The 12,876-nt window shown below is 38.6% G+C and overlaps 1 protein-coding gene across 1 annotated transcript in view; it reads left to right on the plus strand.

The window, feature by feature from the left end:
• LOC139447246 (dedicator of cytokinesis protein 9-like) overlaps positions 1 to 12,876 on the plus strand; it is a 188,645-nt gene that overhangs the window by 85,644 nt on the left and 90,125 nt on the right. The window contains exons 16-22 of the mRNA XM_071228512.1: positions 211 to 276; positions 969 to 1,061; positions 1,434 to 1,612; positions 2,915 to 3,020; positions 7,502 to 7,588; positions 7,780 to 7,872; positions 9,521 to 9,583. Coding sequence (XP_071084613.1) covers positions 211 to 276; positions 969 to 1,061; positions 1,434 to 1,612; positions 2,915 to 3,020; positions 7,502 to 7,588; positions 7,780 to 7,872; positions 9,521 to 9,583 — 687 coding nt within the window. The remainder of the gene's footprint in view (positions 1 to 210; positions 277 to 968; positions 1,062 to 1,433; positions 1,613 to 2,914; positions 3,021 to 7,501; positions 7,589 to 7,779; positions 7,873 to 9,520; positions 9,584 to 12,876) is intronic.

The raw sequence follows: 12,876 nt of genomic DNA on the forward strand, positions 1-12,876 counted from the left end.
TCACTTGTTTCTTAATGGTGAAGATGTGGTGGGTTAGTCAAGTGGTTAAACCATTTGCAGGGAGCAATGTGTTCTATTCTGCCTCCAGGCATGACACAGCTGGAATATTGCTAAAGGCAGTGTAAAACCCAACTCACTCACTCACTTTATGAAGACATAGTTAACCTATCAGCCCATCTGACAGTTCAGTACAATGTTGCTGGGTTGCAGGCACGGAACATCGCCTGCTGTATCGAGATGAGGGACTCGGATGACGAAGGAGCGGTGCCACTTAAGGTGAGCATCATCGTGTTCAGTAAAATAACATTAATCTTCAGTCGATATTAGCTGAAGCCTGGGTTCAGTGAAATTCTGTTCGGTCTAGTAAACTCAGCTGGTAATAGCCTAATAACATCATCAAAATCTACAGAAAATGATCCTTATAGTAATGTTCAGGGGCGTAAAAGCTTTGCCTTCTCTAACCCTACCTAAATGTTTGTGGATCATACGGACCCATGAAGATCCGGGTTAGAGCTGGTCTTCAGCAACTTATTCTTGTCGTAAGAGATGATTGATGGGATTGGGTGGTCAGGGTCGCTGACTTCTTCGATGCATGCATTTGCGTTGATAGATGCTCATGATAGCAATCACTGGAGTGTCTGATCCAGACTTGATTATTTACAGACCGCCGTCATATAGCTGCAATATTGTTTGAGTGTGGCGATAAACAACAAACAAACAAACAAGTTTATTATATGATCTATTGTGAGATGATAAAAGTGAGTAGGAAAATGTACTGAAGGGGAGACTACTCTGCACAAGGTTACACAAGACCAAATGTTTTCCCATAGATTTCTATCTATCCAGACACTTCTGTCTGGATGAACAGGGTTTCGCTGTGAAAGCAAATAAGTCAGTTCTATTGGACGCCCTAAAGCAGATGTGGTTTGAAAGCTTGTTGTCAGTGTTTGCTTCTGTTTGTACAACAGTGTATATACGGTCGCCCCCATACGTCGGTGTTCACGACTGAGGCCACCACAGCTGTTCTCCATCACAACACCACGCCGGAATTCACAGAGGAGGTAAGTACACTGGTCTGTAGTCTTCAGGTGGCACAGTCGTCTAAGGTGCTGCAATTCACTGAGTTTCAGGCATACTAGAAACCTGTGATTGTAGGTTCAAATCTCAAATTTTATCATGTGTTTAATGTTATATACTTGTCAAATGCCTTCGATGACCAGAAGATAGCATCCTGGACCTTAAGATGGCTGCACATCTTTTGAATGAGTAAACATTATGTTGTACCAGCATCTTGTTTTGTTCCATCTATGAACTTCAGTCATACTTATTATCAGATTGCTTCTGAATTAGAAATTTAGAATTGTACAATATATCGTGATATGTCTCTTTGTTAATACAGAGTAAAGTATGGTACAAGCATTGTTGTCTTGCAGGTGAAGATAGCACTGCCGACACAGCTCCATGAAAAGCACCATCTGCTGCTGAAGCTGTACCATGTCAGCTGCGAGGCCTCCAAGACTGGCCCCAAGACATCCTCTTCCTCCCTCAAGTCCAAGAACAACATCGAGTTCCCCATTGGCTTTGCCTGGTTGCCCTTGCTGGGAGACGGCAGGTTAGCAAGCCTGCAGCAGACACACCACTACACTCTAGGGGGACAGGAGTGGCCCAGTTGGCCATCGCCCATACCCCCATCGCCCGTACTGGGGCGCACCACCCTGGACAAGTTCCAGCCCCTGAAAATGCTTTCCTGATGGTCTTATGTGTTATTTATTATATGATGTCAATCGCTGGATCATCATGTATGACTAGCTAAATGTAGCAACAGCTTAGCAAAATGTACGACTCTGCCTAGCAGTTCGCTGTGCAAAGCTGTTTTGCTTAGGTGTGGGTTCAAATTCTGCTTCACCCTGATTATGTTTCTAAGTTTGTCAGCACCATACCCATCCTGTTTTGTGTTTTGCCAAAATGAAATACTGTTCAAAGTGGCATCAAACCCAGGTCCCCCAACTTCATACTGTGTCCATTGGTTTCATCATAGCAGGGACTGCCTCCGTGGTCTAGTGGTAGAGCGTCCGCCCGGAGAGCCGTAGGTCCGGGGTTCGATCCCCAGCCGCATCATACCTAAAGATCTAAAAGATGGTACTTGTTGTTACCCTGTCTGGCACTCGGCATTAAGGGGGTAAAACCAGGACTGGTCAGCTCGGAGTCAGTATAATGTGTCTGAGTGGGGTATTCATGTTAAACTGCGGCATGGCATCTCAGTGGTCTAGCACTATGAATTGGCATCAGTCCGGACTAGTACAAACAGAAACCCACACACACGTCGCTATATAAGTGCAATAATCTTGGATGCGACGTTAAACCCAATTTCACCTCACCTCACCTCACCTCATCAAAGCAGGTGCCTTCTTGTATAAGCACCGTACCACATCCTGTACATAGGACTGCAGACAGGGAAGTGCACTCTGTGCTACCAAACTTGCTGTCACCTCACCCTGTACCTTATAGTAAGGCTAAAAACATAATAGTCTTGGTTCTCAGGCATCGCCCGCATCATCAGAAAGTCTGCCACACGTTTGGTTTTTATTTCCTTTTAAGAAAAGAAAATGCTTAATTCTTTAAGAAAAAACAATGCCATTCAATATAGCATGCAGTTACTTCCCTTTACATGTGCACTGCTTTACTATGCATCTTGTGTTATGGTCATGGCGGCAATAGGAGTTTTTATGCTTGTTTATGTAGGGAGGCCCTTTCCCAGGTTGATGGTACACTGTTTATCTGGTTACATACTAGTTTGAACAAGCAAAACAATAAATAACCACCGCCCACCCGCACTAAATTTTTTTTGAAGTCATTGCCTGAGAACCCATTCTTGTATTTTTTGCGCCTAACCTTATTGGTCGCTGTGTTTCAGGATCTCAGTGGGTGAGCGGACGATCAAGGTGGCTGTGAACCTACCCCCAGGCTACCTCAACAGCGAGTCTCTGGGGCTGGGCAGAGGGGTAAGTAAGGAAAGTCGAGTTCTAGTTCCCTCTGCTTTCAAAGCCAAGCTTTGAGGCGGGTTGGTTGGCCTAGATCCTGCTTTTATGTAGCCATGCTTCCAGCTGGTTCGGTGTAGCAATAGTGCTTATATATCTTATGAATAAAGTGTCTGACATTAAGTCTGGAGATAAAGGGGTCCTGGTCCTGACCTGATGTTAAAGGTTTCAAGGGGGCACGGGTGGCCCAGTCGTCTAAGGCGCCGCGATTCGCTGTGCAGAGTTGCATCCCTTCGACATGCCAGAATCCTATGATTGTGGGTTCGAATCCCGGTTCGCCCCAATTATGTTTCTAGGTTTTCAGCACCATACCTGTGCTCGTGGGTTTCACCGCAGTGGTAAACGTCTGAGACCTGCATCACTTCGGGCTCTCCTCCCACATTAAGCTGACACGCCGGGATATAACTGGAATACTGTTAAAAGTGGCCTTAAACCCAACTCACTCACTCACTCACTTAAAGGTTACAAATTGAGAGGGCTGTGTAAGGTGTTCAGATGAGTCGTTCACCCCAGGACTTCTCTTAATTACAGACACTGTGAATTATTAGCTCACTGCTTCAAACTTGGTGATGGTCATATATGTAGGACTTGGATATATCAGCCATAGAAACAAACCTTTTTATAGTCCGCTAGTCTTATAATGATACCATATTGCAAAACCCTTTAAAATGGCAGATTTCTTCTAGCTCTTATGATACCTAAGTATGGGGCAGTTTGGCAAGGATAAAATTAGGTTTGATAAAATTATGTTAATCAATGGTATCCCCCTATTACTACTCAAACCAAAGGGAAGTAACTCTATTCTGAAGTTGTCGTAATTCTTGCAAACCAACCACCCAGGCAGGTTTCAAATTTGTATAATAAATGTATTATTTAGGACTGATTGCAACAATTGAAACTATCGATTGTTATGCAAGCTATTGACGATACCATTGCCATTTTCATTTTACTATTGATATTTAAATAACTATTGTAGAGCAAACAATTGCAATAGTTTGCGATAATTACACTCCAAAAGACTAGCGCCAATTTCTATTGCTGGTCTGTGTCATTTCCTGTTGTGTTTGGCCGGAAATGTAGATACTGAGTAACGATGACCTTTTTGAGTTCTTATCCCTAAACCAACTCCAAAGATTAGCCTTGACCCTATGCATAGTGAATGGTGCCTTAGAGCCAAGTACCAAAGGAGAAACAAGGACGAAACACAAGAATCTTGACAGGAAGGACCTCTGACATGGAGTGTATAATGTGCAATCTAAGATGACGGAGTCCTACATATATACATCTGCTCCTTGGTACTTGATATCCTATAAATACAACATGTGTTTATTTGCAGTACTATGTAGGAATATGTGTTGTCATTGTCTTTGATCAGAATTCCAGATTGATATGTCAGCTGAAAATCATGTTAGGCTTACAAAAATGAAAGAATTGTTTCACAAGCAATGGCTTTTGAAAACATAGTGCGCAGGCGGGGTTTATGTAAATTGTTTGGTTGTTAAAACAAATGTAACCAAATAAACAGTTGTGTACAAACAACCTGGGAAAGGGCACCCCTACATAAATGTAATACTTATTGAGCAAAATACTGGAATACTGTATGACCATAACACCAGATGTGCAGTAAAGCAGAGCTGAGGTAAAGGGAGGTAACTGCTCACTATATTGGAAAGCATTGTTTATAAGTATTGTAGCATTTTACTGCCGGGGTTATGTATTCAACATGTGGAAAATGTAAGGATTTTTTTTCTCTGAAAATGGAAACAAAAACGAAATGTGCAGCAGACTTGATGATGATGCGGGCGATGCCTGAGAACCAAGAATTTATCTTTATTTAGTTTAATGATACACAGAGACAGGCAATAAGTGTAACGTGTGTTGATATGTTGTTGATAGTATTTCAATCATGTAGCATGTTGAATGGTACAAAGTTGTCCTTAGCATTGCAGGTAATTTCAAAGGGTAATAATTCACTTTGTGTTGATATATCCATAAATATTATTGGGAAAGGCCGTCTGAATTAAAACTAGTTAGCCTGCTACAAACAAGCTGTATAACACAACTGTTATACATTTCTAAATATATCAAATCCTGTTTACAGTAAATATGAAATCGTGTCCTACCTCCATTGTCAATATATATTTTTTTATTGTATCTGCTAGACAAGGGGCAGAAGCCCTAGTCTTTTTCATGAAATACATTTCTGTTCTGTTCTGTTCTGTTCTTCTGTTCTGTTCTGTTCTGTTCTTCTGTTCTTCTATTCTGTTCTGTTCTGTTCTTCTTTTCTGTTCTGTTCTTCTGTTCTTCTATTCTGTTCTGTTCTTCTATTCTGTTCTGTTCTTCTTTTCTGTTCTGTTCTTCTGTTCTGTTCTGTTCTTCTGTTCTGTTCTGTTCTGTTCTTCTGTTCTTCTATTCTGTTCTGTTCTTCTTTTCTGTTCTGTTCTGTTCTGTTCTGTTCTTCTGTTCTGTTCTTCTGTTCTGTTTTGTTCTTCTGTTCTGTTCTGTTCTTCTGTTCTTCTATTCTGTTCTGTTCTTCTTTTCTGTTCTGTTCTGTTCTGTTCTTCTGTTCTGTTCTTCTGTTCTGTTTTGTTCTTCTGTTCTGTTCTGTTCTTCTGTTCTTCTATTCTGTTCTGTTCTTCTTTTCTGTTCTGTTCTTCTGTTCTGTTCTTCTGTTCTGTTCTTCTGTTCTGTTCTGTTCTTCTGTTCTGTTCTGTTCTGTTCTTCTGTTCTTCTTTTCTGTTCTGTTCTTCTTTTCTGTTCTGTTCTGTTCTGTTCTGTTCTTCTGTTCTGTTCTTCTGTTCTGTTCTGTTCTGTTCTGTTCTTCTGTTCTGTTCTTCTGTTCTGTTTTGTTCTTCTGTTCTGTTCTGTTCTTCTATTCTGTTCTTCTGTTCTTCTGTTCTGTTCTGTTCTTCTGTTCTGTTCTTCTGTTCTGTTCTGTTCTTCTGTTCTGTTCTTCTGTTCTTCTTTTCTGTTCTGTTCTTCTTTTCTGTTCTGTTCTGTTCTGTTCTGTTCTGTTCTTCTGTTCTGTTCTGTTCTGTTCTGTTCTTCTGTTCTGTTCTTCTGTTCTGTTTTGTTCTTCTGTTCTGTTCTGTTCTTCTGTTCTTCTATTCTGTTCTGTTCTTCTGTTCTTCTGTTCTGTTCTGTTCTGTTCTTCTGTTCTGTTCTTCTGTTCTGTTCTGTTCTTCTGTTCTGTTCTTCTGTTCTGTTTTGTTCTTCTGTTCTGTTCTGTTCTTCTGTTCTTCTATTCTGTTCTGTTCTTCTGTTCTGTTCTGTTCTTCTGTTCTGTTCTTCTTTTCTGTTCTGTTCTTCTGTTCTGTTCTTCTGTTCTGTTCTTCTGTTCTGTTCTGTTCTTCTGTTCTGTTCTGTTCTGTTCTTCTGTTCTTCTTTTCTGTTCTGTTCTTCTTTTCTGTTCTGTTCTGTTCTGTTCTGTTCTTCTGTTCTGTTCTTCTGTTCTGTTCTGTTCTGTTCTGTTCTTCTGTTCTGTTCTTCTGTTCTGTTTTGTTCTTCTGTTCTGTTCTGTTCTTCTATTCTGTTCTTCTGTTCTTCTGTTCTGTTCTGTTCTTCTGTTCTGTTCTTCTGTTCTGTTCTGTTCTTCTGTTCTGTTCTTCTGTTCTTCTTTTCTGTTCTGTTCTTCTTTTCTGTTCTGTTCTGTTCTGTTCTGTTCTGTTCTTCTGTTCTGTTCTTCTGTTCTGTTCTTCTGTTCTGTTTTGTTCTTCTGTTCTGTTCTGTTCTTCTGTTCTTCTATTCTGTTCTGTTCTTCTGTTCTGTTCTGTTCTTCTGTTCTGTTCTTCTTTTCTGTTCTGTTCTTCTGTTCTGTTCTTCTGTTCTGTTCTTCTGTTCTGTTCTGTTCTTCTGTTCTGTTCTTCTGTTCTGTTTTGTTCTTCTGTTCTGTTCTGTTCTTCTGTTCTTCTATTCTGTTCTGTTCTTCTGTTCTGTTCTGTTCTTCTGTTCTGTTCTTCTGTTCTGTTCTTCTGTTCTGTTCTGTTCTTCTGTTCTGTTCTTCTGTTCTTCTTTTCTGTTCTGTTCTTCTTTTCTGTTCTGTTCTGTTCTTCTGTTCTGTTCTGTTCTTCTGTTCTGTTCTTCTGTTCTGTTCTGTCCTCTGTTGATAATGTTCTTTTGTGTTTTACAGTTTGGGTGACTGATTGTATAAATACTTTGTATTTCAAATGATCTGGTGACAATATAGAAAATACTATACTAAGAATATAATAAGTTATTTGTTAATGTCAAGTGTGTTCTCAATGTATCTGCGTTTTTGCCATCAATAGTGATAGATCGATAACGTCATTTAATTTCTTCTTGTTTTATTAAATAAATATGTTTGGGCTGATAAAATACAAAATGTTTATACTGAGGCCAGACCAAATTCATTTCCTGGTTTATACAAAGAGGCAGGAGGCAAAATGATGTTAAAAGAGCAGTATCTGCGACCAGGTGGTGTTGATGTGGAATGTGTGTTACAGAGCTCAGGGCCAGACATCAAGTGGGTGGAGGGAGGCAGATCTCTCTTCAAACTTGGCATCCGACTTATGTCGACCATCTACACTCAGGTACGACACAATCACTAGTCAAGGATAAGAAATATGTCATGTAAATTAATATCCACGAAGAAAAGTATTCAGTAATTTTATCACATTTTGGGCCTGTCTCTTCAAAATTCCATGTGAAAATATGGACATTTGAATGTGGCTGTTATGTTGTCTCCCTGGTACAACCATGGCTGTTCTGTTCTCCTCCCCAGGACCAGCATCTGCACAACTTCTTCCTGCAGTGTCAGAAGATGGAGAGTGACACCTCCCTGGCCGTCGACATGAACAGTGTCAACAAACTCAAGGTAATTGTCTCACCTGGGAAAGGTCATTTACCTTAATTCAATAATCATCACTTCATTTAATAATACACAGATGAACTGATATCATACTTGACATATTTAATGTCTCATCTAAAGATACATTGGCAACAATATTTTAGCTTTTCAGTCATGAGGCTTTCAGATTGGAAATTTTGTCGAGCACTCAGTCCAAAATAAAATTAAAAATATGATTACTGATTTAGTCATTTTCTAATTTTCTTTTTCAAAGGGGCGGTCGGGTAGCCTAGTGGTTAAAGCGTTCGCTCGTGATGCCGAAGACCCGGGTTCGATTCCCGACATGGGTACAATGTGCGAAGCCCATTTCTGGTGTCCCCGGCCGTGATATTGCTGGAATATTGCTAAAAGCGGCATAAAACCATACTCACTCACTCACTCACTCACTCATTTCTTTTTCAATTATTGACATTATAGACACATTGGATGTTGAGTTTTGTTAGAACTTGTAAGATGTGGTCATTGGGATTGGGAGACTTAATCATGAGAATATACCATTTCAGTTTTGCTCCTTGCTTACCTGTAAACCTACGAAATCGCTCATTCTTCCCTGGGATGTTAAGACTTTACACCAGCTCCAGTACGATCACTTTGTCAAAATATATTTTACTGAAAAACTTGAGCTCCTGTCATTAAGAGGACTGGTAGTATTTGGATCTGAGGTTAATAGAGATTGATTCTTTTCACATTGTAATTTTTTTTCTGTTTTCTAAATTGGCAATCAGTTAAAATAAATATATTTGAGTGATTTAGGCAATTAAATCAGTTAAATATAGAAAGGATATTAAGTCTGTTTCCAAAGCGTATATCTTCCTCACAAAACACTTGGCAACAAATATCTTTTTGTAGATAACGTATTTATCAGCACAAGTTGCAACAAGTAATTAAGTATCAGCAATAAATGGACAAGGAACACCCAAACATGGCTACTCTGCACTGATGTCACTCTACACGAGTATGTCAAATAATTTTTGTTGCTTTTTTTTTTCTGAGGAGTATATATGGATGCTGTGCATCACTGATGCAGAGACACACTAGCTGCGGACAAAAGATGATGTCTTATTTGGGGCAAAAATTGCATTATGGGTCGTTCAATAAGGGAGCTAAGTCTATTGCAAAACCTCAACAATTCAGTTCTTAGTGTGCAGGGAACTAGTATGTCAAGTATGATGTGATGTATGCTACTCAAAACAAGTTTAGGAACACTCACAATTGGAAGACTGTATGCTGCAGTACTCACGAACCATGACATAATTAACTATGATTTGATTTGATTTGATTTGGTCATGAAATAATCGGGTGTTCCTTAACTTCTTTTGAGTAGTATATATATATGTTCGTATCCATCAGTTATATCATTAAATGTGTTTCATGGTTGATATTAATCCATTAATTCATTGCACCGTTCATAACTGCATTCTCATCAGTAGCTGTAGATGTATGTATAGGACTAATGCATGGAGGTAGCAACTCAACCGGTGTATGCGTCCGTACACTGGACACAGTGCAGATCTACGACAGGTGCTTGTTATTGTGTTCTCATGCCTTGTAATGAATTCATCGTCTATTGAAGCAATAAGTTTAAACAAGCATACAATTTATCCCCACAAATCAGAGTGACTCGGACGATTCAGAGAATTCCGACGACAGTTCTGATTGGTTGTCAAACTTGATAAAGGTATTTCTTCCATCCTGTCATGTGACCTGTCCTACCTGTTGTCTTCTCGGTGTCTTCTTTACGCCCTCTTGTTTTGTAATACTGTAATTTGTTTACAATAAGTGGGTTCTTAGGTAAAGTGTGTATGATAAGATTTTGTCTTTTTTTTTTAGCAAACATATATTTTCGCAAAAATTATATATAATTGGTTCTGAGGCACTTAGATTAAAATCAGTATTGTGGGATGAAATGGTCAATCCTGGGATAGTTTTGAAGTACTGTATTCGCCATAATAAGTACACGCAAATTGACGAAGGGGGGCGTTTAATAAAAATGATTATCAAGTTAAATTTGTTCTTGGAGATCTAGCAATAGAGAACAATATGAGTTTAAACTATTTCTGGAACTGAAACATTTTCAATAATAGTTACTAGGCAGTTTCGAATCCCGACATGGGTACAATGTGTGAAGCCCATTTCTGGTGTCCCCCGCCATGATATTGCTGGAATATTGCTAAAAGCAGCGTAAAACCAAACTCACTCACTCACTACTAGGCAGTTACATTCCTGTTCTACTGCTGTGTTAACTTTAAAAGATCTGTAATATGCACAAGAAAATATGAATGTAAATTTTCAGGCAGTGTATTGGGAGCTTTCTTTGATTGCTTACACAGATTGGTCTGGAAGTTGCTCAGGGCTTATTGGCGCAAGGTGCTTAGTATTGCGAATACGGTATATGTTTTTAGATGAAGTGACAGCCTGGCACACAGGTGTGATTAATGTTCATGCATCAAAGCCTAAGAACCAAGAATACCTTTCTTTGTCTTCAATTAGATCAGATGTATGTTGTAAAGAAGACGGGAAAGTTTTCTCTAAGATTTGTTTTCAATTTGCTTGCTTTTTGGATCTGCAGTCCCCATTTTTAGAAATTTGAATTAGGCTTAACTTTTTTATTATTATTAATTGTTTCTCCCGCATATTCTTTTTTAAAAAGTGAGGAGGGAGGTTTGTCTTTGTATATAAGTTTTATTTAAACAAAAGTGATGCGGGATGATGATATTGTATTTTCATGGGTTTTTGGACATCATACAGCAGATTACTCTGCTGTAACAGGGGGTGTAGCGGCATACAGACAATGTAAATACTCTGATGATGGCTTTTTTTAAAGAGAAAGTTGTCTTTTATAAGTGAGTAAGATGTTTTACGTTTATTCATTTGCTTAGCGAGAAAACTATGAATGTTTCTTAAGCGTCTGAATACCCATGACACAGGGATAACTTATTTTTCTCACCAAGACACAACTGAGCACATTGAACTTGGCTCTTTAATAAATGTCAGCTGTCAAGCGTGTTGATAACAGAGTATGTTTCACATTACTTGGGAAATTTGAAAAATATTGGGTTTTTTTTTATAACAAAAATGACTGACAAGCAGGATCTATAGTGACGTGACGTGTCAATACGCAAGAAACATTTCCTATTTTTTCTTAGCCTTTGAGTTTATATTAAAAACATTTATGTTTCTTCCCCCTCAATCTGTTAACTTGTATCAATGAAAAAAAGTAGATTGATTTAAGGAGACACTTCAAGAATCACTTTTCTTCCTTTTGTTTCTTTTGTGTTTCACTCTACGGGTCTTTACTGGGATTACTTTTTTATGTTTTTTATTTTTCAGGTTTTTATTTTAATTTTTAATCCATTTTATTGTGGATCAATTAATTTTGCTTCAGCTAAAGAATCTTGTTGCTTTATAAAGTTTAGTTCATTTATTGTTTTCTGATTGTAAAATGACTTTAAGACATGCTGATGCAGACTTGTCAAGTTTCTTTGCTTCAGTGCTTGGGGTTGTATCATTTGATATTCAGGATTTATGACATTCAGTTTCATTCATTGGTGGCCCAGTTTTCTCAAACATCACTATGTCCTTGTGGACTTACCTCCCTTAGACATAGCAGGATCAGCTGATTGATTGTTGACAAGACACATTGTCCCATGTGAGGCTGACATTCCATGATATAATCAGTGTTGGACCCTATCACTGATTGATTGTTGACATGACAAATAAGATTGTAAATAGCTAATTTTGCAGTAGTTAAAATTTGTATTTATCAAAAACATATGATTAACTAAGACAGAGTTGAACACTTGATAAGTAAATAGATTTTACAAAGAATCAGAAGGGTATCACTATGGGTTGGCTGTGGGTTCATTTTTTATTTGTTTTTGTTTGTATGAGTTTGTGTATTGTAGTCAAGGTAAGTTCCCCTACGTTATTCTGACTGTGGCTGATATGAAGACTTAGCAGAATAATACTGGATAGCAGGTTATTATGTGTAGGATAAAGCACGTCCTACGTTTTTTATGATATTTAAAACCCGCATCTGTGGGATAAGGGTTTTAAATATAAAAACCTGAGGGGAAGTGTTTTATTTAACTTATAAACCAAAAAAAGGAACTTGAAACAACTTTTATCAACTTTTTTATGTTTCAAATATACTTTCCATGAACCTTAGGGAACAGGCATAAAATATCTGTTGCTGGCGTACGGTACTTGAAAAAGACATTCTTAAAAGCTTTGTATAATTTGGGTTATACCTCATAGCAGGTTATTATTGTGGGTTATATCTCATAGCAGGTTATTATTGTGAGTTATTCCCCAGAGCAGGTTATTATTGTGGGTTATGTCTCATAGCAGGTTATTATTGTGGGTATATAGGATAAGGATTATCTTTGTTTATATGACAGGGAGTGGGTCTCACTTGAGCTTGGATCTCTTTACCATCAGGAATTGTTCATATTTATTCAACACAGTTTCATGACCATTTTGTCATTGTGAATGTTAAGTATTGAAGAAAACACGCTTACAAGGTTTTGGTAGACAGAGCATGCCCTTGGGAGAGGGAAAAACCAAGGAGGCGAAGCCCCCACGGTTTTTCCCGACCCCCAGGGCATGCTCTGTCTACCAAAACCGAGGGAAAGTGTTTTTCCATACTTATAAACCGAAAAAAGAAACTGAAAACAACATTTATCAACATTTTTATGTTTCGAACAAACCTTCCATGAACCTTAGGAAACGCTCGTAAAATATCTGTTGCTGGCGTACGGATCTTGAAAAGGACATTCTGAAAACCAGTGTGGCTTATCAACACCTCTGTAGCCTCGTGGTACACTCACTGGGCTACAGATATGAAGGTTGCGAGTTCGATCCTCGGGCATATAAAGAAAACATTTGTCATTTGATTTTACATTTCATTACATGTTACAATCTGAACGGAAGTTACATTAATAAAATACCCAGGACATTATATATAATCCC

The sequence above is a fragment of the Haliotis cracherodii genome, unplaced genomic scaffold (assembly GCF_022045235.1).
Source record: "Haliotis cracherodii isolate W230 unplaced genomic scaffold, xgHalCrac1.p SCAF_7, whole genome shotgun sequence".
NCBI lineage: Eukaryota > Metazoa > Mollusca > Gastropoda > Lepetellida > Haliotidae > Haliotis > Haliotis cracherodii.